Source organism: Micromys minutus (assembly GCF_963924665.1).
Source record: "Micromys minutus genome assembly, chromosome: 2".
Taxonomy (NCBI): Eukaryota; Metazoa; Chordata; class Mammalia; order Rodentia; family Muridae; genus Micromys; species Micromys minutus.
This window is the reverse complement of record NC_137971.1, coordinates 37,251-59,045: the sequence shown is the minus strand read 5'-3', so window position 1 is coordinate 59,045 and position 21,795 is coordinate 37,251. Positions and strand designations below refer to the sequence as shown.

At 38.5% G+C, this 21,795-nt stretch overlaps 1 protein-coding gene across 3 annotated transcripts; it reads right to left on the bottom strand.

Annotated features, from left to right (window-relative positions):
* Nucleotides 1-1,139: 1,139 nt before the first annotated feature.
* On the bottom strand, nt 1,140-15,787 carry LOC308417907 (zinc finger protein 431-like; the record flags this gene model as incomplete). Of its 3 annotated transcripts, XM_080913215.1 has the most annotated exons (5): nt 15,683-15,787; nt 12,574-12,860; nt 9,284-9,410; nt 9,054-9,114; nt 1,140-3,398 (listed from the first exon to the last, which is right to left on the bottom strand). In XM_080913215.1, exons 3-5 carry the CDS (start codon nt 9,315-9,317, stop codon nt 1,682-1,684), a joined length of 1,812 nt encoding a protein of 603 aa, XP_080769341.1. In that variant the 5' UTR covers nt 9,318-9,410; nt 12,574-12,860; nt 15,683-15,787. The 3 variants fall into 3 exon arrangements, with proteins under 3 accessions (XP_080769341.1, XP_080769340.1, XP_080769342.1); XM_080913214.1 differs by lacking the exon at nt 12,574-12,860 and having other exon boundaries at nt 15,683-15,781; XM_080913216.1 differs by lacking the exons at nt 1,140-3,398; nt 12,574-12,860 and having other exon boundaries at nt 9,050-9,114; nt 15,683-15,781.
* Between the last annotated feature and the right edge of the window lie 6,008 nt (nt 15,788-21,795).

Below are 21,795 nucleotides of genomic sequence, written 5' to 3'. Positions count from 1 at the left end.
AGATCCCTCTGATGTCCAAGGACAGCCTAGTCTATATACTGCGTTCCACACCAGCCAAAGATTCATAGTGAGTCTATTCTTTAAAATTAAAAAAAGAAAACAACAGAAAAGGATAAAGAAGCAAATTATTAAAAACACATTAATATACTTATTCAGTGTGACTAATTTGGAACAGTGATGAAGAAGGAAGTCAGGATAAGAATTCAAAAAGGGCAGGAACCTGAAGGCAGGAGCTGACAAAGCCTATGCATGGAGGAGTGTTGCTTACTGACTTGCTTTACATGGCTTGTTTAGTCTGCTTTCTTATCAAACCCAGGACCACCCGCCTAAAGATCCAGATCAAAAGCTTGAGTCATCCCATGTCAATTTGACACACAATCATATCTCCTTATGTTCAAATGAAAGCAAAAGTCAGGTTATAATAATACATTAGTTAAACATAGTTCCATACTGGGTAGAACTTCAAAGCCCATGCCCACAGTGATGCACTTTCTCCAACAAACCACACTTATTCCAACAGTGCCATGCCTCCTAACAGGGCTACTTCCCATGAGCCAAGCATACTCAAAACACCATATACCGCAAATTCCAAAACCTACTCCAAATATTTCAAAATACAAACCACAACCATCATTCATTATCTCCTTCATTACATTTGAGTGAACATAGTAAATAATATCCTACCTCCAAAGCTATTATGAAAAATAATGAGACAGGATTTTTTTTCTTGAAACTAAAGACAACTATGATGTTTAACGTCTTTATCAAATCATTTACATGAATAGTGTTTTTCTATTGTTTGAGTTCCTACTTTCTGACATCAAGATGATATATACAGGCTTTAAACGATTTACAGTGCTAGACATGGCTGTGTAGTGAAGACAAGCTAATTCCTAGGATTAAGGTCAGGTTTTTTTTTTTTTTTTTTTTTCTTGGTTTTTTGTTTTACAACTTTCTGTAATTCCTGCTACAAGATCTAAGGGTCTAATATTCTTGGGTACAAGCATGCATATGCACACACAGACACACAGAAAAACATACATCATGAAGACACACTGAGATCACATATATTTACTTGTGAAAATTTTTCATGAATATGAAAAGTATTCATTCCTATAACTCAGGTGTTGAGGCTTACCTACAGAGTTTTTCTTCATCATGAATTGGCTCATATAACAGAAAGCCAGCACATAGGCTTGAACTCAGGAAAAAAAAAAAAAAAAAAAAAAAAAAAAAAAACAATCCTTTTCAGTTAGTATTTGGGAAGATTTAGAAAATGCTGGTCTGCTGGAAAAAATATGTCACTTGAATACACCATTTCTAGTTCCCACTCTCTGCTTCTTGCTATTCAGCTTCCAAGTATTTTCTGTGGCTCCAATCAATCAGTAGCAGCTTGATGACAATAAATTCTTGTCATTTCCATTGACCTGAGTTTGAGTTGAACTGGATCGCAGCAGAACTCATAACACAAAGGACCCCATAACTACATTGTTTACATTCATAGAATTTCTAAGCAGTATGAATACGTTAATAATGATGAAGACTATAGTAGTGTGCAAAGGCTTCACCATACTAAATACATTCATAAAGTTTCTCTCCAGTACAAATTCTTTCATGATGATGAAGACTATAGAAATGTGCAAAGGCTTCACCATATTAAATACACTCACAAGGTTTCCTTTTAGTATGATTTCTTTTCAGTATGTGTTCTTTTACGTACCTGAAGACTGGTATGTTGTGAAAAGGCTTTACCAGAATGGTTACATCCATAGGGTTTCTCTCCAGTATGTTTTCTTTTATGTATTCGGAGATTTCTGTGACATGCAAAGGCTTTACTGCATTGATTACATTCATAAGGTTTCTCTCCTGTATGAATTCTTCCATGTACTTGAAGATGACTATGATATGCAAAGGTTTTACCACATTGATTACATTCATAGGGTTTCTCTCCAGTATGTGTTCTTTTATGTATATGAAGAAGATTATGAGAAGGAAAGGCTTTACCACAGTGATTACATTCATAAGGTTTTTCTCCAGCATGTTTTCTTTTATGTACTTGTAGAGTACTGTGACGTGCAAAAGCTTTACCACATTGATTACATTCATGAGGTTTCTCTCCTGTATGAATTCTTTTATGCCTTTGAAGATGACTGTTACATGCAAAGGCTTTACCACATTCATTACACTTATAGGGTTTCTCCCCGGTATGTGTTCTTTTATGTACACGAAGACTACTGCGTTGTGAAAAGGCTTTACCACAATGGTTACATTCATAGGGTTTCTCTCCAGTATGTATTCTTTTATGTACTAGGAGATGATTGTTATATACAAAGGCTTTACCACATTGGTTACATTGAAAGGGTTTCTCTCCAGTATGTGTTGTCTTATGTATTTGAAAATGACTGTGATATGCAAAGGTTTCACCACATTGGCTACATTCATAGGGTTTCTCTCCAGTGTGTGTTCTTTTATGTACTCGGAGACTACTGTGCTGTGAAAAGGCTTTACCACAATGGTTACATTCATAAGGTTTCTCTCCTGTATGAATTCTTTCATGCATTTGAAGATAACTGTGATATGCAAAGGCTTTACCACATTGATTACATTCATAGGGTTTCTCTCCAGTATGTGTTCTTTTATGTATATGAAGAAGATTATGAGAAGGAAAGGCTTTACCACAGTGATTACATTCATAAGGTTTTTCTCCAGCATGTTTTCTTTTATGTATGTGGAGATTACTGTTATGTGCAAAGGCTTTACCACATTGATTACATTCATAAGGTTTCTCTCCTGTATGAATTACTTCATGTCTTTGAAGATGACTGTGCCATGCAAAGGCTTTACCACATTGGTTACATTCATAGGGTTTCTCTCCTGTATGAATTCTTTCATGCCTTTGAAGATTTCTGTGCCATGCAAAGGCTTTACCACATTGATTACATTCATAGGGTTTCTCTCCTGTATGAATTCTTTCATGCCTTTGAAGATTACTGTGATATGCAAAGGCTTTACCACATTGATTACATCCATAGGGCTTCTCTCCAGTATGTGTTCTTTTATGTATTTGGAGATCACTGTGAGTTACAAAGGCTTTACCACATTGATTACATTCATAAGGTTTCTCTCCTGTATGAATTCTTTCATGCCTTTGAAGATTACTGGGATATGCAAAGGCTTTACCACAATGGTTGCATTCATAGGGTTTCACTCCAGTATGTGTTCTTTTATGTACTAGGAGATTACTGTGGCACACTAAGGCTTCATCACACTGAATAACATCATAGGGTTTCTCTCCAGTATGAATTCTTTCATGCCTTTGAGGATGATTCTGATATGCAAAAGCTTTACCACACTGAGTATATTCAGAGGGTTTCTTTCCAGGATGGCTTCTTTCATGCCTGTGAAGATAATTGGCAGATGTGAAAGCTTTACCACATTTATTACACTAATCAATTGTTTTATATGTATAAATAAATTTTACAATTTGGTCTAATTGTAAAGAGGAGTCACATCTTAATCCCTTTTTTATGCTCATGGTGTTCCCCTTCATTATGAGTTGTTTTACATTTTTGAAGATACCTATAATGGTAAAAGTATTTATTACATGGCTCATATTTATAGTATTATTTTTCTATATAAAATTTTCCACATATTTGAAGAGAACTGGAAGAACTCAGAGCTTTACCACACTTATTTCATTCATAATTTTTTCTATACAACATTTGCAAAGTAAAATAAGACAAACAGAAGAATTTCTACATTTGTAGCACCTATAGGAATTTTTTTGCACTGTGAGTTTGTAGCTATTCCCAATAAAGTTAGAAAACAGGTGGGGTCCATGGGTTGCCTCGCAAACCACATGAGCACCAATCTCAGTCAGATTGGGATAGTTTATTGATTCACCCCAGGACTGATTGGTCACAGCCACAGTTCAGACTCAGGAGCTGAACCATGCATGATACTGAATTAAGATCTTACAGGGTTTTTTAAAGCCTGAGATCTATAAACATCTGTGCCAAAGTATTTCAGTCAAGATTTAGGAATAAGGGATTTCCTTAGGAACATGTCTTTGTTGTACTTTATCCTGCTCCCATTGGTTGGGGAATTCAACTATGCCAAGAGAATGGCCTTGTGTAACATTCATGTCTTAATTTGTCTAACAAGATTGGGCTTATCTTGTCTAACATTCATGTCTTAACTTGCCTATCAGGAGGTCAGTTACGCACATACATGTCTCTTTCTGCCAAGTAGGATCTCAGTTCCTAGGGAGGTCTTGGGAACTTAAACTTTACTCAACACCTACTCAGAATGAAAGTATTATAATAGATGCAGGTGTTTCTCTTATGTTGGGGTCCATCCCAGGGACAGCTTATAAAGACAAATACCATAAATGCTTATACACAGATGCAGGAAGTGTTGCGGGGTGGTTGGTTTGGTCCAAGCTTATACAAAGCAGTTCTAACTGACTTCTCTTGTGATTGGTTTCCAAGAGCACAGAATATAACAGAGCATGCAATCAACCTGGACATGAGAAAGTTTCTCAGTGACACCAGAAAAAACAAAAAACTAGCAAACAAAAACAACAATAACAACAAAACCCCAAGAAATTTCCTTATAACATTAGCAATAGCATATGTAATGGTTACTTAGGCCTTAACATTCCACCTAGGCCTTAATATTTTACCTAGGCCTTAACAAAAACCAGTTAATTGCAAACTTGTATTACATTCAGAAAGTCTACTAATATTGGATACTACTATATATCTTCTAATTGTTCTGGGAGAGAGGTATCATTTCTTTCAATAGCCCTATGTTCACATGGCTTATATCCATTGTAACATATGATAATCCTATTTAAAGAAGAGTAACAAATGAAAGGGTTCCATACTGTATTCACATAGTTTGACATATGGTATGGTAGTAAGGTTTCCCCACAACATTCTTAACTCACATACATTGCCCCTCTCATCAAACTTAGCAATGTTACTACAAGTATATGAGTAAATCTACCTTTACTATGGATTATTTGCTTATCAGAAGATTGTAGACTATCACCTATTCAGTATGTATTCTTTTGCAATATCTAAGTGGTATAAGACTAAACAGATTGGAAGTTATACGGCGTAGTTCTACTGGGGTTATGATTCCGTTAAGGCGTTTTTTTTCCTTCATTCTTTGAGAAATGCCTTGCAAATACATAAGATATCAAACATTGAGGTACACAGTTCTGTGAGAATATAATTGTTGTAGAAATTTTTTATTTCAATCTGGGGTTTCTATCCTGCCTTGATCATTCAATTCAGGGATAAAAGACATATAACTTTTGTTATTCCTAATAAGCCTTAAACAGCACATGAGCTGGACAGAAATCTTAACCTTTATGATATTAGAATTGGCCTGATACAACTTGTATTCTAATGCTAATACTGGTTCCTCAAGATCTGGTTGTCCCAGACACAAGAGAGTCTGCATGTAGACCCAAGGATTTAGTGTTCCCTGGCTTGGGGATCAAAGAAGAACCATGAGGGGGAGAAGGTGAATGGAGGAAAAGCTTCCATGGGTTAGGCAAGTCATAAAAATGTGGCCCTGAAGCCTGGTCAATTAGAGTTAAGAGCAGCCCAAATAAAACACAGTAATAACTTGGGGTCATCAATAGAAAAATTAATTATTAATCTTCAAAGAAGGGAGAAATAAGTGAAAATTAATATAAATGCTTTTAAGCATACATGGATAAATAAATAAATCCAGGTCTTTGATCTCAATGTTTATGAGACAAAAGCAAGAATAGTTAGATTTCTTGTGAGTCAGGCTAACTTAATCTACAAACAAATACAGGTGAGTTCCGGGTACACACACACACACACACACACACACACACACACACACACATGCACACACGCACACACTTACAAACCCCTATCTCAATAAATAATAATAATAGTTTAAAATTGTTTTAATTATCAAAATAAAGGTGGCTATAAATTCAGTGGTTATATTGGTATTACAAATTCTCTATGACAGACGTCAAAGTAGAGAAGACCTAAATAAAAAAGAGGCTGCTTTTTAAAATTTATTTATTATATATAAGTACACTGTAGCTGTTTTCTGACACACCAGAAGAGGGCATCAGATCTTACTACAGGTGGTTGTGAGTCACCATGTAGTTGCTAGGATTTGAACTATTGACCTGTGGAAGAGCAGTCACTGCTCTTAATCACTGAGCTCTCTCCAGCTCCAGTCTGTATTTTGGATGCCTTTAGGTTACTGAACCAAATTGATGTCATTTTAGGAAAAAGGATCTATATTTGTCTTAACAAACAAACAAATAAACAACAAAGGCTTTAGGCTCCTTCTAAAATAATAAGGATCAGATTTCATAGTGGAAAATGCCCTGAGGACAGGTAATATAATTTGCTGATCTCTCTACAGTAACATTTGGTTATTGATTAAACTAATTTATAAAAAGATAATTGTTTCCACCTTCTCAAAAAGATTAATCCTTAACTAATCTGTGCACCTTGCACATTTTATACAAATATCTTTATAAAACTAGACATTGGTTGTAAGGTTGGTATATTACAAAATAAAAGACCAAGTGGGCAACCCTGACAAAATTCACCCTTGGGGATGCTGAGATAGTGACATGTGCTGTCTACCTCCCTGCTTAATCCTATCTCAACTGCATCAAAGCTGTTTCCTCTAAAGACTTGCTTCCAAAACAATTTCAGAAAAGATTACTGATCCCAGATGACTTTGGTTCATCCAGCCTTTCACACCATTCAAGTCAGGACTTCAGGTAAGCCCTAAAATTTCTCAACACATGAAGATTGGACAGCACAAAATGCCAGCTAGCTTTATTTTGACTTAACCATTTTTCCAACTCTCTTTTGGTCCCTCAAACAAAAATTTCTTCACCTCAAATCAACAAAAACAAAAACAAACAAACAAAAAAAAAAAAAAACAATCACTAAAAAGACTATCATCCTAATCCCTTAAGTTGGGGTAGATGGTTTTGGTCATTTTATAAATTATAGATATATTGTTATTTTAAGAGATGATTATAAATACTTGTGCTTTTAGAAAAGGAGGAGACAAAATAGGAAGCTTAGACTCAGGGATTTATATGTTTCTTTCTTTCCTAGGTAAAAGAATGAGAGTTGATATAAAAATATGAAAACTTAAATAGAAATAGATTATTAAACCTACTCTCAAACTAAAAGACATTTTATAGCCATAATCTTACATTGATACAAAATTTTATATATTAATACAAAAATAAGGTTATATTTTGTTACACTGGTATAAATTTTTGTATATTTTTATATATACAGATTTAAGGTTTTCTTTTTTCTCTTTAAAATGTATTTATTTAATATATATGAGTACATTGTAGCTGTCTTCAGACACACCAGAAGAGGGCATCAGATGTCATTACAGATGGTTGTTGGGATTTGAACTCAGGACCTTTAGAAGAGCAGTCAGTGCTCAATCCACTGAGCCATCTCTCTAGCCCCTGATTTAAGGTTTTCATTGATATAAATCTTCATATAGTGATACAAAATTTAAGATTAATTTTGTTATTTTTAGATAAGCATTGTGCCTATACAACTCATTTAAAAATATATTTTAATCCCAGTCCTTTGAATAGCTGCTATTACAAACTGTTTAGGATAATTAAATAATGTAAGTTAACAGCCAATCAAACGCATAGTGGTATTAGATACACAAGAGTAATATATATATCCTGGACTGTACAGATAACAAATACCTGGAGACAGGCATTCTTTGCTAGTTCAAATATGCTATAAATAAATAAGTGGTCTTTTTAAGCACTGGGGGATCCACAAAATATGACATTTTATGTTATTTTATTATCAAAAGACCTTTTAACTATGAGACATACCTGTTCTTGACAATATCCACTTCAAAATTGACAATGAACATCAACAATACATCCATGTGGAATTACTTCAATTGTGGCAAGTTAGCTACTGGGCAAGAAATGCCCTAAATGTATCTGCAGACAAGATACTGTCCAAAAAGGCTATATAGGTGCAAGATAGTTGACTGCTATGCTCTGACAAGACAGAGCAATATTTTGTAAGTATTATAAAAATATTGGGGCATGTCTAAGCAGTAAGCTATCTCTGTCATTTCTATGATTTTTGAAATCTGCATCCCTACACTTCTGGATACTCAATGTTTATTCCTTCTCAAATCTCTAGTGGGGTTAAAAATTAAATAGTCATAGCATGATTGTAAATTTAAGTTGTTCAAGATTTAAAAGTAGGTTCTAGGTCCACCAAGGTAACTTTAGGAGAGTTATACAAGTTAGGATAAAAACCAATTTACATACAAAACTCTAAACTCACCAGAATAAAATAGATAATAAAATACTTTCTCCTAAATTGCCAAATACAGACACAATTTTTAAAATATCACTTTTACTTAATAATTCAATTTTATAATTATTATTAGGGTGCGTTGTTTATTATTATTTTTAAAGGAGCCTTTTTATTTAGACAAAAAAGGTGAATTGTTGAGGTTTGGTCTGTAGCTATGTATTGTAATGTTAAATTCTGTATCTGAAGGTCTAGGCCTATGAGTGATTTCATAGATTTATAAGCTTTTGTTGTGCAAACTTTATTCCCTGATTTAAAACTATTGGTTAAAGAAAATTGGCTACAGCCAGTTACTGGATGGATTGGATGTAGGTAGGTTTGGAGTGACCTGGTTGGGGGAGGAGAGATGAAAATGGAGGAAGTATGAGAAGAGAGAAGAAAGCAGCCATGAGGGGAGAGTCTGGGGTACACAGCCGGGGAGGTAGCTAGGCCAGCAGTTAAAATAGTAGATTAGGGTTACACCCCAGTAATTGTCAAAGCCAAATAAGATAATCATAGTCTGAGTTGTAAGCTAGTTGGGGATAGTCTAAATTAGTTGTACTACATTTAATAATTATCACTACACTTAAAGCAGTGCTTTTTCACACTGTTGCTTTTCTTTAAAACTTCCAGGACACATTAAAATTCTTTCAGCTTGCACATGAAAATTACCTTCCATGTCTTCTAGAACTTTGACAATGTTCTTCAATATTATGGTCTTCCCAACTGTAGCCTAAAAATATAGTACCAGAAAATGTATGATATATTATTGGAAATTAGGCAAAATTCAAATTACTATATTCAATGAACCTTAGAACTATGGCTGATTTATTCTTCTCATTCTTCCTGATTCTCAACTGAAATTACAGATCATCAATAACAAAGAAAATTCAATATTTTACCTATAGCAGTGAGGTTCTTGTAGGTCTCCAGCATCACATCTCTGTAGAGACTCTTCTGGGAACGATCCAGCAAAGCCCATTCTTCCTGAGTGAAGTTTACATGCACTTCATCATAGGTCACTCCATCCTAAAATATCCCATACACGCGTAGAACAGAAGGCATGATACCAACATCAGTAAATGTATGCTTCACTGACGATATATTCATATAATTCCAGTGTGTCCTCCACTTATTTCCTGACACAGAAGTTCTAATGTTAACCAAATCATTTTATAGGGAAACTGAATAATGAGGTTCATCTCTGTGCCTTTTGAATAAGATATGGCCTTGCAAATGAAATACCACTTCACACACACACACACACACACACACACACACACACACACACACACACACGGAGGGGGGTGCAAACAGAACAGTACTGAGCACAAATCAGAGAAAGTGTATGAACAACCACTAACAACAAAAATGATGAGCAAACTAGTGTACTTGCTTATGCCTTTAATCCCAATATTCAGGAGGCAGAGGTAGGTGTACCTAACTTAGTTGGATACCATCCTGGTCTATGCTTTAAGTTCTAGGATAGTAAGACGTACATATTAAGACTCTGACTCCCCTGAAAAAATTAATCAAACAAACAAAAAAGATAGAAAGAACTCAGAAGCCTTTACTGTGCTGGGGAATCTATAGACACTCACATCCCATCTCCAATAAGGAATCTAGAAAGGCTTCTCCTAGAAAAGCTTCCATATCCATTCCCAAAGAATGCCAAAAGGGTGAGACAAGTATTCAAAGCCATCACCCTACCTAGGAGCTTTTGGATTCAATCAACTACACTCTAGACCTGCTAACTATAGGCTCATAGTCACCTCAATGATCCTAATAGTTTACAACAACCTGCAAACATGCCGTTCAAATGCCCAGAGACTCTTTTGACACTCAAGGCAATCTCTTGATCACCATATCTTGTAAAATCAGATTTTACAATTACATCTTTCCAACATACAATGACACAGAATACCCTTTCTCATTCCAAAAGAGTATAATGTATCCATAGTACATTATTGCACCAAGACAAGAAACCCAACAGGGCAAACACCAAATCCTGTGCTTCTGTCTCAGATACATAAAGCTTCCGTTTCAAAAGATTTAGATGGCCCTAACCTTGCAATTTCTCAGACATCTCTCAGTTTGGTTCCCTCCACTCCCTATATGTAGCTCTCCATAGCAGGTGCCTCATAGCTTAAATATCTCAACATCTTGTGGTCTCAAAATGCAACTCAGGCTTTATCCTTACAGCTTCATACAGTGAACTCCATGTTTCCTTACTGGGGCTCTCTGGCTTTGTCAAACACAGGTAGCTGGAATAGTGCTGAACTGCAACCACAGAGGAAGAATTCAAAATTTTGCATCTTTCTTGTTTCCAGAACCAGCACAACATGGGAGATACTGTCAAGTTTGGCTTCTAAATTGGGGTGGAACCCACATGCTTAGACCACACTTGCACCAGATTTTATGTGAAGTTCCTTCCTGAGACTAGGAATCACTTTGCCTACTCCTTCAATTAAGATTAAAGGCTTAGCAGGAGGGAGTGTTACCCTTGTGGCTTAGGCTTTGAATCTAGTTCGGTTTAAAGATAATAATTTCCTTGATGATTCCTGTCTCTGTCTCAGCATTTGGCTGCCATCTGAAACTTCCCAGTGTTTTTTTCTCTATAAACCACAGACTTTGCACTTATTTCTGCCCAACTTGTTGCCTTTATTTTTTCACTGTAGTCCTCAATGAGTCATAACTATCCAACAGATTCAATAAACCACCTAAGAAATCAGCCCATTTCTTTTTAATTCTGTCTTATTCAGATCCTCAGGACATGGCCAGAATAAAAGACTTTAGGCCAAAATATCACTCAAATGACTTCTGGCTGAATTTATCATGGAGTCTATTTTCCACTGAAATCCTATGACTTCGATTTCTTCTGTCTTCATTACTATCAACACACTACAGGAATAGCCAATTAAGCTCTGTGTACATGCCTTTTGCCATCTGAAGTGCTTATGTTTCCACATTTCACCAAAAGGAAACATTCTAAGGTTCTGTCCAGCAGCAAAATTATTTCTTGCATTCCATTTTTTGTTCTAACTTGCTATTCTTCTGCTGTATTGAATCCTCTAATCCAACCCAAAGAAACAACAATATAATTAAATTATAATTTATAAAATCCTACAACATAGATGGCACCACTGATAAAAGTAAACACAAAGTAAACACTGTCCTTTAAATAAGAACTGCAGAATTATAGTCAGAATAAAAATTAAAGAAACCACTTGACCAGCACTCACCCTGTGCACTCTGGTTCATTCCTTTGCCAGTAATAGAAAAAGGGCTGGGGATAGAGGGCTATTCCAATTGGAGAGATTCACTTAAAGCATACAAATGTTTCCCTTTTGACTACCATCTTAGTCAGGGTATCTATTCCTGCACAAGCATCATGACCAAGAAGCAAGTTGGGGAGGAAAGGTTTATTCAGCTTACACTTCCATATTGCTGTCCATCACCAAGGGAAGTCAGGACTAGAACCCAAGCAGGTCAGGAAGCAGGAGCTGATGCAGAGACCATGGAAGGATGTTGCTTACTAGTTTGCTTCCCCTGGCTTGCTCAGCTTGTTTTCTTATAGAATCCAGGTCTACCAGCCCAGGGATGGCACCACCCACAATGGGCTGGGTCCTCCCCCCTTGATCACTAGCTAAGAAAATGCCTTACGGCTGGATCTCATGGAGGCATTTTCTCAACTGAGGCTCCTTTCTCTGTGATAACTCCAACTTGTGTCAAGTTGACACAAAACAAGCCAGTACAACTACTAACAGTGTCTCATTCTTTTATGATAAAGAAAAGGATGTCTATTACAGTCACTTAGAAAACATTTTGTTTCCTATGACTGATGATTGGATACAAGTCTGCACCAGTGTGAGGAAATGTCAAGTTTTAAAAACTAAATGCAAGAAAATAGACTTTTAAAGAAAGTGTATATTTGTAGTATATACCTAAGCAGCTTGTTTTGCATCAACTGCTTTATAAGTCATAAGCACTTTAGAAAACAAGTCTATCCCTATTTTATGTGTATGCTTATGTGTATGAAAGAAAAGTTCAGTCCCTCTTCCAGATTCTTGATTGCCTTGGTCTGTGACCCTCCCAAAAATGGCCAGGTTAGACTTTTTACTGATCATCTAAACTTGATTACCTAACTATTCGTAGCTAATGCATACTACTGTCAAAGCAGAAAAGTTCTTACCTTCCTTCCTCCTCAGCCCTTTCTGTGCTGTGACAACACCAGCTTCAAAGTTGGTCAGTGTACTCAATTCTTACATAAGACACTATTTGTAATTTCCCCCAAAATCCAGGGAGGTTGGAAGACACTCATTCACTAATCTCTTTTCCTTTGCACTGGCCAGTCCGGGCCAGTATGATAGGAGCTGCAAAACTGTCTTCCAGGCATAGAATCGCAGAGGCAAGATTAGTTGTGTTCAAAGAAAGTCTTAACTACATACCATAAGGAATGGCTGAGCTTCAGATGTTGCTCTAAACAAAAAATAAAATAAAATAAAATAAAATAAAATAAATAAAGCCTTTGAGAAAAAGGAATGAAACTTTTTATTTTGCATATGACATGTAATTGCCACTTTTTCAAGAGCCAATAAAACCTTTTAATGAGTTGTTAGAAAGCCAAAAAATCTGCAAGATTTCCACAGGACCACTCTTCCCTTGCATATTAGATGACAGAATTCTCTTTTCAGCCCAAGTACAAAATCAATAGATCCCTCCTTTAAAATGATGGCTAAGTCTCATGTCATTGATCAAGATGGTTTTTTAAATTCACTTTACATCCCAATATCAGTTACTCTCCTCCCAGTACCCCCTCATGCAAATCCTCGCTCTATTCCTCCCTTTTCATCCTCTCTCCCACTACACCCCTTCTCCCTATCCCCAGCACATCAAGTCACTGCAGCACTAGGTGCATCCTCTCCCACCACTGAAGCCAATTAGGGGAACAGGATCCACAGGCAGGCAACTGATTCAGGAACAGCTCCCTTTATGCCTACCCCCTGCTCCAATTGTTGGACCAAGATGCACATCTGTTACATGGCTTAGGTTCAGCCCTGGATCCTTCTTTGGTGAAAAAGTTCAGTCTCTGGGGGCCCCTAAGAGTCCATATTAGTTGACTCTGTTGGTCTTCCTGTGGAGTCCCTGTCCTCTTCAGGTCCCTCAATCCTTCTCTCACCTCTTCCATAAGACACCCAACCTCCATATAATGTTTGGCTGTGGGTGGAGCCTCTCACGACAGTTGTGCTAGATTCCTGTCTGCAAGCATGACGGAGTATCATTAATAGTGTTATGGGATTGCTTATTGCCCATAGGATAGGTCTCAATTTGGGGCAGCCATCAGTTGGCCAAGGAATGTAATTCTTAATGACTGGAAACATTGGAAAATAAAAACAAGTAAGAGATTAGAGCAGTGCTACATAAGAAAATGAAATTTTAAAAGTAATACCACCAATTGACCATTCAATACATGACTCAAATGGGTTACTTTAAAACTCTGTTGTGGTATAGCCTTTTAACTAATGAATCTGGGAAGTTTAATCAAAAGGAAAGTAAGGTCATTGGGGATCAATGTGACCTGAGTCTCAGAAACATTTTTCTAAAAGGCTGAAGATGCAGCTGTCCTAGAATAAACATGTCTTCCCATGAAGAAATCACTGTACACACAAAAGGTTAATTAAGAAAAATGTCTTTAATGATGGGATGCATGCAGAGCTGGCTAATGCTCAAAGAGGAGGCAGCAGAAAAGAGCTTTTGCATTCTACATTTGCTGTCACCCTTAAGTCTCTTTTAGGTTCAGGCCCAGGTTATGTTTTTAACAATTTAATATGGACTGCAAGCCTAACCACTTAAATGGGAGATTTACACAGCAAAGATATTAACATAATTATTTCTTAAGTACACCAGTGCCCTGAAACAGCAGGTTATTCTTGAGTAACAGGGTCCTAAGTGAAAGACTCCAGAAAATGAAAAAGATAGGAAAGGTAGGAGGTAGGAAGTATAAAAGCTAGGGTCAGGAGGCCTTACACAAGTTATGTCTTATGCTAAGTAAGCTTCTTAAAAATAGCGTCTTGTACACTACTAACAAGGGGGAAATGGAAAAATGGTAGACTTCTATGAAGTCAGCATAAACTATCATACAATAAGACAAACTTAGGAGGAATCTAATAAACAATGGTGCATAGTGGAACAGAGTATCTCAAGAACATCACTGACCAAACCTACAGTGAAGTTTAGGACTGATAGCCACAGCCCCATGTAGTGGGAAGAGTTGGGTTCTCAGGATGTGAAGCAAGCCCTCCCAAAGACCTAGGCCATTACTAGTTCTCACAAGCATATCCCTTGCTTTAGAGGAGCTCTATTTTATTCTCAATACATCAGGGCCTTAGGGAAAACTCTCAAGGTCTGGGCCTCAGTCTAGTACTGACTCTGGCAAGCATGCTACTGGGTTTCCTTCTCTATGCATGAGGACTTCATTGAAAGCCTTGATTGATCAGGCCAGCCCTCAACACAACAGTGTTTTTCCTTTTCAAATGGTTGTCACCTGGTGTAGTCTTGCCTGTGTGGCAGAGCTATGCTTTTCTCAAGAAGAGAACTGGACCTTCATGGCACATCAGGCCTTAATGTTGGTTGTGACTCTGTAATGCCCCCTTAAGCAGTGTGTTAGAATCTAGTTCTTTGATATGAGGATGAGCTTAGTGGCTAGTTGTAAATAAGAGGTGTCCTGGTGAACAAACACGTGTATCCTAGCGTCCTAATCTCTAACAGGCCTGGTTAGCATACTACTCCTCTGTGGGTTGTTATAGAAACAGTCCTCCCTGAATTAAATTCTACTTGGTGTGCCTTACTATCCTCTAAGCACTGGTAGATCCTTTACACCATCGGTTCTTCTCTGATATATCACAGCTTAATATTGGAGTGCTTGCTACCCAACACATGAGATTTCTTTTACAACCTCCACAAACGTAATCCAAACGGATCGTACACCTAAATATTGAATGCTAAGGGCAGAACTTGTAGAAGATACTAGAAAAACTATGGCTCCCCGAGTTTGGCATCCTGCCAAGGATGTTTCTACACACAAGTCCCTGCTCCAAATGTTTTGCTCCAGACACAGCCCCATTCTGAAGTTATTTAGGGGCCACCGCAGGATCCAGCGAGTGATTTGGACCACAAGGGACCTCACAGGCAGCCACATCTGGCTGACACTTCCCACTCAGCCCTATGGAGGACCCACCATACCAGCTCCCGCTGCTCAGCTGCCTGCTCCTCCCCATTATGGGCAGTAACCCTGCGCTCACCATGTCGCGACTTCTGAGCTTGCCTGAGTTTTCCTCTCAATACCCAGTAGCAGAATTAGTTGAAGGCACAAAACACGGAAACATTCAAGACTGCTCAGCTACAGAGCGGAACTTGCAGCGTGACACCCGGAAGGATCCGCCTCCTTTTCTGACTGGCAGGTCATCTGAGGGTTCTGATTGGCCAGTGAGTCTTGAGTCACACAAGCACCGCCCTTAGGATTTGTGTATGCTCTAGGGATCCAGAGTAGAAGTTCTCCGCTCTGGCTTCCAATCCAGGACCAAACCTTTCCCAAAAGTGCAGAGATGTGCATTTTAGTAGCATTTGTGCCTGTCTTCCAATATCCTAACTTCCTGCCTTTCCACCCAGCCCCGGAGGACTCACCACTCCAGTTTCCTCTGCTCAGCCGCCTGCCCTCACTCCAGCCTTTGCTTGAAACCTCCCAGTAGGCACTTGCCCTTATTCCTCCTGGAACTGAGGAAGATAGCCTACGTATTACTTAACTTGCAGTGGAGATCTCAATCTTGCCCTCAAGTGGAAGGATCCCCAGGATATTAATAATTAAAGGGAGATTTTAGGAAACAAGATATCTGTTTTGTGCCTTCATGGTGGGTTCTGGTAAACTGCAGCTATTTTTCACCTAGTGGGTATGAGACAACCCTGAGGGGCAAAAGCAAGAAATAAATGACAAATACTGTGAAGCACTATTATTAATCAGCACATCTTCCTAAATGGGAAGGTGGGGGAAAAAACTAAAAACAAACAAAGAAAAAAAATCAACGGTGTTACTTAAGATTCTCTAGATGAAAAAACCTACAGAACTAATAGAATGAAACTCTGTGTAGAAAGTGGAATTATTAGCCTGGCTCACGGACTGTCACCCAACTAGTCTAACAATGACTGTCTACCAGTGGAAAGTGGTTGAGCCCATGTTGCTAGATGTCTCAGATGATCGCTAATATGCATCAGAATTCCAAAGAAATAGGCTCTAATGCCAGAAAAAACAAACAAACAACCAAAAACAAACAAACAAACAACAACAACAACAAAACGTGCTATCCAGAGCTAGGATAAGCAGAAAAAGGGAAAGGGCTACTATCTCTAATGTTTTTTATATATGTAGACTGTCATCAGAAGCTGTGGTCTAGATCTAGATTAAAGGTGGATCGTATCACCTCAAAAGATCCAGATTGAAGAAGGGGTTTTTTTTATTTCCAAAATTATAATTTTAAAAAATCTCTCAAAGTACTCAACTGAATTTTAGTTGATTAAAGATGTAGTCAGTTTGACAACCAAGAGTAGCCATCACAAAAGCCAAGGCAGAGGAGCTAAGACAGATCCCCTCCCCCCCCTCCCCCCGCAGGCAAGAAGAGCATGGGAGTCATTTCCAAAGCAATGCTTTTCTTCAACAAAAGAAGCATTGAGATTTTACTTAGGGAGTCTGGATACATTCACATACAGATTTGCCTACTCCTTTTTTTTTCTTTTGCTTTAATTTTATTTGGCAAAGCAGCATTGCATAAACTGCAAAGACAGCAGCTTACACAGAGTGTTAGATGCAGACACATTACCAGTGGCAAACTAGAAACAGAAAAATGATATTGAGCTACAAGCCTCCTGTCATTTTGAGAGGAAAATTACATCAGAGGTGTCCAATCTGAACAGCGGAGTAGGTCTGGACACCGTCTGCTGTCGTCTTAAGTCTTGGTATTTACAAACACCTAGTTTTCAGGTAACAGCAGCTGACTGTGTCTATATCATGCTATCCTACGATGCCACATCAGAGGCTTGAAGAAGAAAGCTCATCTCTATTTTCTTAGTAGCATCTAACAGATATTGGATTTGCCTACTCCTAAGTATGCTAAGTTAAATCCTCTTCTGAACATGGTAACAATGTAAATACAAAGACATTTAGGAGCATTCTTAGCTCAAAGTCATGCATAAACAGATGTAAATTATAAAAATAATAGTCAGAAATGCCTCTGGAGTGTCCATCTTGTACCATAAGTTCTTAGCTGAAAATCAAGTAAATGACACTGTGAAGGTAGATTTCTCAGGAGCCAATGCTACTTGTTAATCACTTGTCTCCATTTAAGAACCAGGCCTGATTTCAAAAGATGCTGTAACACACCAGGTTCAGGAACATACCATAAGTCCCAGAAACTAGGTCATAAGACACCAGCTCTATGAACAGATCATAAAATCCTGAACAAGATCATGAAACCTGTTCCCAAAGAACAGCCTGGGATAATCACAAAAATGGGAAAATATCTTATCTCAGAATGGGCCATCTACACTGAGCAGCCTTATTTAATCATATGGTTGAATGTTCGTTATACAGGAGTGAAGACCACTAACCACACATGATTAAATGTTCATGACATAGGAATGTAGACCACTGATCACCCACCAATAAAATTTTAGATTATCTAATCCTCCTAGAGAGTTCCCTTGGTTCCCTATAAGAAGGCCTATATGCCTTTGTCTGGGGTAGCCATTTCAAAGAATGGTTGACACCTGAATGCTGGTTGTTTTTCTTTGGTTTTGCATACTATCTGTATACTAGGGAAACAAGGAATGTCAAAGACACAGGAGTTTCTCTATGAAGAAGGTAAAGCTCCTGCATTCTATCCAAAAGTCTGGGAGTAGATTTTGTTAATGACCTGGTGACTTCTTTGCTATCTGTGGAGGCAGAATTCACCCAAATCCCCAGAATGATTATCTGAGACTCTTTTTGTCCCTAGACTGTTACCCATTCTTCGGGGCGCTATCATATGTACTTTGTGGCTAGCTGACCTCTATGCTCTTGGTCAGAAGTCCACATTAAATTCTAGACCTTTTAGCTATAGAACCTGTTAGGGGCAACATGGTTGCAAATCTGGCTGCATGACACAGTTTCAGCTGCAGGAATACCTTCAAACTGAATAAAGCATCTCTGGCTTTCCAGTATACAGATAGTGTTGCTCTTTCCTGTGTGTTTGTCTGTTTTGGCCTTTTCTATAAGCATATTTGTCCTCAAATATAAGTCTGGTAAAATTTTCTGGGAAAGGGATTGAGGCCATTATTAGAGAAGGATATAGCTCTGGTGTCTATTATGAACAAACTGTTCTGGCCCTGGCCATTCAAGCAGTCAACCCAGGCATATTTGGAACAAGGAGTTCTGGATGTGGAGACTGGCTGCTTTAATTGTTCTCTGGGAAATTTTACCCAGCTCCTGGTGATTAAGTTGTACCAGGAAATATCTGAAGCAGAAAATGTTTTTGAGAAACCTGAAGTTTTAGTAGTTAAGAAAATTAAAGTCCCCAAGGAAAAGGGATGGTGGGCCTGGGTCACTAAGGACAAGGGTCTCCATAGAAAATACAAGGGACAAGATAGAGGAGGAAATAGCTAGGTCAACTGGATTAGTGAGCAACTGTGAGAGCCCCCATGAGGGGAGATCTCTAACAATAGAAAGTTTGAATCAGAAATATTACTGGGAAAACTGGAAGATACATATATAACAAAAAAAGATAAGAGTGGGTAGAAGAGTTTGGACCCCATAAGGGGGCTGTTATATAAATAAACTGACCTCCTGGAAAGATTGGAATATACCCCTGGTAAGGAGTTCATTTTTCATATCACACTTTATTTCCACCTAGAAATTAGGCCACAAGCCACTTGCTAAGAGAAGCTAATCCACCTGACCGAGTTGTTTTAAGGCTGGAAGCACCTCAAAGTGACACAATGGGAGGCTAGAGAAAGTAGCCTGTGGGAATCTAAGTTGAAGTATGGGGATAAAAGAGGAGAGGCACCTATCTCTGCCCTTTATTTTCAGTACTTGTACTACTCTTAGAGCATGGTAAAAAGTTCACTTCGAATCTGCATAAATTCAGTCATAAATTGGATAAGAGATTATAACAGAGAATGCCTACATGCATATACACTAGGAACAATTAACTGAGTTAACTTTTACCATTTGTTACTAGCTTAGAGGGTCATGGTTTAAGACTGTAACTAATCCATTATTGGGTTTTGTTTAGACAAACCCAATCAATATCTTATCTTCTGTTTTTGCACCTGAGGGCCAGTGGTGTATATCTTCTTTATGACCTTCCATTAAAGGTTTCTGTAACCCCTTGGAATGCACTCTAAGTTTAGAAGTCTGCTGTTATCTCAGAAGCGATTAAGCAGTCCTGTTATAAAAAGAACTGAATGTCTCTGTGGGTGTTGCCATTTGGAAATTATGGTAACCCTTGCATGCTAGATGTTTCTGCAGAATAATTGCTCTTTGCCTTTGCATACTATCTAAGTCTGGGGCCTTCCTTCAGAGATATTAGAACCCTTTCACTGACATTATCTGCTAAGGAAATTAGGGTATAAGTTCTAAGAGACAGAATTTAGGCTTGTGAAGGAGCCCTAGGAGAAAGTTCTAAGAGAAATTTATATTGCATATGAAAAAGAGTTTGAAAAGTACTGCAGAAATAGAAAATTTAGACAAGTTAAAAATATTAACATTACCCTGACCTGTTTAGCACCTTTCCGTTCTCATGCTAATGCTGTAACTGCAATTTCATGCCCAGATAACCTCTGATTTGGAAGTTTTTATGAGAGTTAAAAGTTAATGTATAATTTACTTTTTGCAGACACTGTGACTTTGTGTGAGCATTGTGCTTTCTGGTGACATAGTTATGTGAGGCTTTTGGGGGGGGGGCGATAAGGAGATTGCTGAAAATAATGAAAGGGCTGTTGATTATGTATTATTGAACAAGAAAGTATGTAACCAATAAACTAGTAAACTGAAAGAGGGAGGGAGGGAGAGAGAGAGAGAGAGACAGAGACAGAGAGAGAGAGAGAGAGAGAGAGAGAAGCTGCAAGCTGTCTCCCAGTATGCTTCAGAATAGCTATAAGTCACCTGTCAGCTTGCACCTGAAGCATTGCCTGAGCCCGATTTTGCACCAATCCAGTCCTATTCTGGAGAATCCCAAAATGGCTGAGGCTGGTCCTCAACAAGAACCCACCCTCATAGTCACATGTACTTTGTAAGAATTTCTACATAGTCACACCTTCCGCTTTATTGTGTACACGGAATTGCACTGATTAGACTGATTGTTGCCTGGAAATTACACTGTGTTTTAAATAGTCTAGCAATGAACTGCCTAGTATTAGACTCCCCCAAGTCTGATTCTGGTTGACAAAGTCAATCTGCACTGGGTTTTCATTCTCATCTCTTAGCATGGTTTGCTTCTGTTTCTGACACCTGCATGGACCCCTTCAATACAAGTCTGACTCTCCCCAAGTGATCTAGAATGCCTTGGATAGGAAGCATTATCAGGAATAGAAAACATGGGGTGGATAATACCTCAGAATATAAGAGCATTGATGTTTCTTCCAGAGCACCCAGAATGTACAGCAGCTCACAACTCAAGTTCTGGGGGTTCTGACACCCTCTCCTGGACTCCCTGGCCAACAGGCATGAATTTCGTACAAAGACACACATACAGTTAAAATACTCATACAAATACAGTAACAACTAAAATCCCTTTGTGTGTGTGTGTGTGTGTGTGTGTGTGTGTGTGTGTGTGTGTAGGAAGCCGTTGGCGCCAATAGATGGTGCCAGCTTCCCGCCCATTATTCAGCCTACAAAAACCTTTCCCCTTGTGTTGCTTGGCAACCACATAAGTCATAGCCCAATCTCGGGGCACGTGAATGAGCTACTGAAGGATGCACCAATCAGATAGCAACACAAGTCTCTTAGGCATATATAGCAGTGCATTTCTCCCCCACGTGGGAGATCGCAGAGAGATCGTAGGGAGATCGCACGTGAGAGAGAGACTCGGTAAGAGAGATCGCATGAGGAAGACCTGGTAGGGAAATCGCACGTGAGGAGAGAGACTCGGTAAGGGAGATCGCACGTGTGGAGAGAGACCCGGTAAGAGAGATCGCACGTGGGAGAGAGACCCGGTAGGGAGATCGCAGAGAGAGAAGACCCGGTGAGAGGAGATCGCCTATACAGAAGACCCTGGTAGGGAGTCCCCTGCTCAGAGAGAAGTTCCCCGCTCAGGAGGTCCCCTGCTCAGAGTGCTGTACAATAAAGGTTGTCCGCAGAAGAATCTTGTGTTGTTGCACGCCTGTTTCT